We start from the raw sequence: 6000 nt of genomic DNA on the forward strand, positions 1-6000 counted from the left end.
ATCATAAAAAAAACTAAAAAGTGCAACATCCAAATTTGTAAATCTAGAATGATTTGATTTCGAATATAGAGAATGTATTCTCCTTCTTGAAAATTAGACTTGATTTATGACCATAATATTTTGTATTCTCCTTCTTCTCAATGAAAATAGAAATAAAAATGTTGGCGTTATTTGGTAAGTGAGTTTATTAGATTTGAGCCTGGTTTTACCCTAAACCCGTTATTTTATTATGAGTTTTTCATTTTTAAAACCATACTTACCCAATTACCCAACTCAACCTATTTTTTTTTGGGTGGGTTGGAGATGTTTTAAATTTTCTACAAAATTCTACCACAATTTCTTTTTTAAATAGAACAAATACTTATTAACATTTTTTTTTTCAAAACTAAACATCACACTAATTTTTTCATTAATTTTTTTCAATAGATTAACTGAAAATTAAAGTCTGCTAACAATGTCAAAATAATAAAAATGTTATAATGGTTGTTCAATTTAATAAAAAAGTATTAAATTAATAGAAATAGCAATTTTATCATTCTTGTAAAAAAAAAAAAGCAATTTTATCATTTACGAAACAAGAATTTTTTTTCTCCAAATTTTCTATGAATGATACAATGTTAGATTGTCATTTCTTGGATGCTAACGTCGTAACGAAACAATGTTAAGATTATCTTTGAGTAATGAGTAATAAAATGTTCTTTGAATAATTCCAATATCTAACTACTCAAGTGCTAATAACCTAATAATATGAAAAAACCTTGTCCAACACTATTCAAACAGGTTGCCCTTCTCAAATCCACACCATTGAATTAAAAACTAATATATCTTATGGTTGTGTTAAACTATCTCACAAGAGGAGACTTGTTTCACTCTCTCACCGAAGCCTTGGCCCTAGTTTTAATTAACGAGTTTCATCATTATCTTTTACGGCAAAGCTTAGACTTAGACTAAAAAGCATGGAAGCATTGAATGTAATGAATCAATACAAAAGAGCAATACTATTTCATTTTTTTATTTTGAGGGAAAAGCAATACTATTTCATAAAAAAGCAAATAGCAACAGCTATAGTAAACAAAGAATCTATGCAATCAGGTAATGAAGTCAACTTGCATGCCATTGATCATTATGAAATCTTTTATCCGGCCGGCGGCCAGTATCATCATCTAAATCAAGTAAAATTGAAAAGTGTTTATGGTCAATTTCCACTAGCTAAAGTTAAGAGTTCTTGCGTGCTAAATCCCTCAACAACAAAAAAGTTGCGTATGAAGATCAATGTTGAGTCTAGGAATTTTAGGATCATTCGCACACCAAAAATTTGGATAGACCTAATATTATATAAAATGTCAATTTTCATATCAATCATCTAGCCTTATGAGCTTTATTTATCAATTTTGTTGATTCTAACCTACCAAGTAGATGCACTTAGGATTGGGAGAGACACTTTTAGGATTGGGAGTATTTTCGTGTCTGATCCATCAAAGTCTGACACTCGTGCAATACACGTCCGACAACTCATATTAATATCCTAAAAAAATAATATTTTCTTTGCTTCTACACACCTTAACGGTCCTTGGCCACATCTATGTGAATAAAGATGTGTCAAAGCAATGATGATTGATGAGGTTAAAGAAATTAATTTTGATTACATCATTTCTACCTTTTTAGTGGTAGATAGATGATTTTTTTTATTAATGAAACAAATTCTTCTATTTTTTTTTTTTTGGTTACATACAAATTCTTCTATTTAGATACACATATCTTTGATTCTTAATTTAGATAATTTATAGATAATATTTCTATTTTTTTTAATTATAATAAATAAATAAATATGTAAGCGTCCCTATGAGCATAACTCAGTTGACAAGGACAATACATTGTAATCTATAAGGACGGGTTCAAATCTCAGACACCCACTTATTCACCTTATAAGATGAATTCTAACCACCAGACTACTTGACAAAAAAAATATACGTTAACACTGATGTATTGTGTTTTTTACATTATGAGTGTTGACGTACCACCGTGTATGTGTCAGAATCCATTTTTGTGCGACTCTAACATTTCATTGCAGTATTAGAAAAATATGTACTTAACATATCTGCTGCCTTCTCAATTTCCAACCACAAAATTTGTCTCACAAAAATCATCACATACAAAAGGAACAAAGAGGATTATTGAATGAAAGTTCTATTGATGCCTGATATAGAATCACCATGCCACTGTAACTTGTAATAAGCTGCATTGTATTACTCAGTTTCTGTATTCTCAGTCACCCGTTGTATATTTTCTGCTTGTCAATTTTTTTTTTTTTTTGAAGAAATGCTTGTCAAATTGATTGAAGTTACCTTTCTGTTTGAACAATTGATGTTACCTTTTTCCTGTTTTAAAATGCTTTGGTGTTGTTAATACCAACCGTATCTTTTCACATGAAGGACAGAATCAAAGAGCCAACACCAAAATAGAACGGGGCCATCGTTAGTCAATTTTTTTATGAAAAAAAAAAAAAAAAAAACGTAAATATGATATGCATATAGACAATGTGTAAGAAGCATCATTATTCATTTACTCGCCCTTGTAATGAAGAAGAGTCATATGGAAATCTAGCCTCCCAGACATTATAAATGAGATGAGATAAAGAAACTAGTAGAAGGTCTTTGCTCAGCAGTAGTTACTATACGATCACCAAATTCATAGAGCATTTCAGTCAAACTTTGACTGTAGAATCACAGGAAATATCGCACAGATCTTCACAACTACTCCCTTGCCTAACTTGCTCCCCCTCACTTTCGATGGTGGAACAATTTTATATATTTCAGATCTATAGCCACAAATTTATGATCTGCCAATCAACATTATCATCAGAAATCACACATCTTGAAAGGTGAAAAAACTACCCGTGCACAAGTAATTTGGGTTCAAATGCTTTTCGGCTTATTCTAACATGGCTAACATAACATCCAAATTGCTGCCATTAAAATACAAAGTAAAGAAAACTATCATCCAAATGTTCATTTCATTCTAAACTTTCAGAATGCTACTGTTTACGGGCTTCTTCTCTCACAGCTGCCTTGACATATATTTCGTAACAGCATCCTGAAAGTCACAAAAACAAAATACAAGAACAGTAAGAAAATGGAACAGTAAGAAAACGGAACAGTAAGTCAGAAATTCAAATTCAATCTAAATCAGCACATATCTCATATTTAAACCATACCCTCGATATTAGACTAACACAAAAATATATCACTATTATTATAAAAGTGACACAACACAGATAAATAAAACAGAATACTCTGTCGGTACTGAATTGTCAATCACGAACGATGTTTTCATGTTCTTAATAACATCTATTACACTAAATTGTAGACAATTTTAAATACAGGAAAGGTATCCACTGTCCATCGATTAACATTAATTGAGAATCCACGAATTCAACTATAAGTTAAACTTATTATTGAAAAATAACAAACATTTGAAACATTTTAACTGGCCGTAAATAGTAGGTTATTTTGTCAATGGTGAAGTAGCGATTATAGGAATAGATTCCTAAGTATCCAAACACTTGCTCTTAGAAGCTAACTATTGAGGGGGAAGAACTAAACCACTTAATACTCTATCGAACATCTCATATTACTTGATGTGAGATTTTTTTTTTTTTTAATGTTGGTATATTCATTGTTATGTTAGTATTTTTCTCTATGCAAGGACTTGAAAACTTGACCTTTAATAACTCCTCAACTGTTTGGCTCAATCCAGTTGAACTACCCAACACTCCCTAATACCTTTACCTTGATGTAAGACTGCATTCCATAATATTGCCTGGTCAGCCCCTCTGGAAGTAGCCCTTTCTGAGCCACCGACAACCAACTCTCATACCAATTAATAAGGATTGTATAATCAAGACCATCCCTTAAAAACAAGCTATCAAGTGGGAAGAACTAGCCACTTAAATACTCCACTGAGTATTGCATACTACTTCATGTGGGGCTTAGGCAACCCGTAATACCCAAGTCCCTATCATAGAACTTCAAAACCAACTAGATGCACACTAAGTGATTATATAGCCCAATGTTAAAATTGCTAAGATATGAGGAATCATCAATGTACAAAGGAAACATTACACAATACGTGCTTGGTATTAAAAATGACCAACTGACTTAATCACAAACTGAAAGAGAACTATGTCCTCCCCATTGCATTATATTGCTGATATTTTTAGAAAATATCAGCAAATAAACTAAGAGAGGCACACTAGGTTTCAAAATTACCAAGGATTTTGCTTATGCCAAACATCTTATCTGGCTATCAAATGCCATTGATAAGAAATAACACTGGCCCACTCAAATGTTTTAGCTTTGGATTTCAGATTGCATTAGAAAACTTTAATAACAAACTAGAGTCAAAAGAGAGATGATATTTCAGCTCATCAAAAGTGATTTCAAGAGAGATAATAAAGCACCCATCATGATTTCATTACTCCACATCAAAATCATGCAACTTCTAATTACAAATCACAAATACACTAACCTACATTCTTTCCATCAAAAGTAAGATTTAAAAAAGAAGACATACCTGCAACAACAACAATAGTTAAAACATCCCCAATTTTTCTGAGCTTTTTCACACTCTGCTTGTATGATTTGAATGGCTTGAGAGCTGCATCTTCTGCCAAAAGCTGCAACATGATCCATGTAGTTCAATTTAATGCACAAGCAAATGAAAGTAAGAGCAAAAACATTACCAGCTGAGTGATACAAATATACTCAGACAGATTGTGCATCTTAAGTGAAGCTCTTCATTGGAATCCCAAAAATTCAAATAAGGGAAAGAAAAAAATAATCTTTGAACATTGTAATAAGTTCAAAAGTTTTAAACATGATTTTTAACCTCAAATTATTGTTACTTAAGTATATCAAACATATATCAGAATACAATCAAATCAGTTTCAATCAAATTCAATCGGCAATTTGCTCAATTCTAACTCCAAACTAAATCTACCAAACCAGGGGAAAAAAACTACCATTCTTATTGAACAAAAAATAAGATTAAAAAAAGCACAAGTTATTATAAGATTAAATCAAATTAATTATGAGGAAATTAGTAATCTACAAACCCTAACTCATTAGAATCGACTGAAAATTAAGCAATAATTAAAATTGAAAAGTAGAAGATTAAGGCTTACAGCTTTTTCACGAGTTCCAGGTTCAACGTGGAATCGACGGCGAGAGAGGGAAAACAAATCTTCAGTTTTCTGGTTTGGATTTAAGAGAGTAATGAATCATAGAGGGAAAGAGAAAACTGAAGCTTACAGTGAAATTGATTATGATAGGATTGAATGTATAGTCAAAGAAAACACGAAAAAATAATACCTGGGAGGTAGATCGAAGATGAGAAGCAAGGGTTGAATTGTTCAAGAAGAATGCCATGGTTTGGTTTTGTTGATTCGAAAATGATTTTGTTCAGAAGAGAGCTTTTGGGAAAGAAGAAACATGCGATTTTGGTTTGGTGCCTTAAGTCCTATTATTACAGTTCACCAATGAACTAAAGACACGTGTCATGTATTTATTTATTTTATGTTAAAAAAACGAAATGATGATAATAATTAAAATTCTTAAAAAAAAAAAACAGAGAGAGAGATAGTAATTAAAAACTCAAACACAAAAAAATTTGGTTTGAACCTTAGTTACAATGTTGGTACTAATAATTTAGATATTTTTATTAGTTGAATTATGACTTATAAACATATTTCGTATTTCTTTTGAATTTTTTTTTTAGGTTTTATGGAAAAAGAAAAAACCGTAAATTTTGGTTTTTGTTTTAAGGAAGCAAATTTTGGTGTTTAAAAGGTAAAAAATTAATGTGAATAAGTGAAAAAATTCATGGTTCGAAACTCAATCCATAGTCCCCGTATATTGCAATGTTCTTGACAAAGGACAAATAAACCAATACTCCCTCCGTCCCAGTTTAACTGAGCCAATAGACCCTTTCATACAGATTAAG

At 31.1% G+C, this 6000-nt stretch overlaps 1 protein-coding gene across 1 annotated transcript; it reads right to left on the minus strand.

Annotated features, from left to right (window-relative positions):
- Nucleotides 1-2831: 2831 nt before the first annotated feature.
- Nucleotides 2832-5543, minus strand: LOC146940398 (succinate dehydrogenase subunit 7B, mitochondrial-like). The gene is made up of 4 exons (XM_085754102.1): nucleotides 5370-5543; nucleotides 5183-5251; nucleotides 4573-4675; nucleotides 2832-3093 (listed from the first exon to the last, which is right to left on the minus strand). The coding sequence occupies exons 1-4, from the start codon at nucleotides 5424-5426 to the stop codon at nucleotides 3035-3037; spliced, it is 288 nt and encodes a 95-aa protein (XP_085610228.1). The 5' UTR covers nucleotides 5427-5543; the 3' UTR covers nucleotides 2832-3034.
- Nucleotides 5544-6000: the final 457 nt, after the last annotated feature.

This window comes from Medicago sativa, chromosome 3, assembly GCF_051527215.1.
Source record: "Medicago sativa cultivar Bolivia chromosome 3, Bolivia_mono, whole genome shotgun sequence".
Classification (NCBI taxonomy): domain Eukaryota; kingdom Viridiplantae; phylum Streptophyta; class Magnoliopsida; order Fabales; family Fabaceae; genus Medicago; species Medicago sativa.

Excerpts from the sequence above, each read along its gene's own strand:
- LOC146940398 (XM_085754102.1), bottom strand. The coding sequence starts at position 5,426 with ATGGCATTCTTCTTGAACAATTCAACCCTTGCTTCTCATCTTCGATCT. Across the intron at positions 4,676-5,182 it reads CTGGAACTCGTGAAAAAGCT|CTTTTGGCAGAAGATGCAGC; the intron begins GTAAGCCTTAAT and ends ATCATGTTGCAG. Across the intron at positions 3,094-4,572 it reads AACTATTGTTGTTGTTGCAG|GATGCTGTTACGAAATATAT; the intron begins GTATGTCTTCTT and ends TGTGACTTTCAG.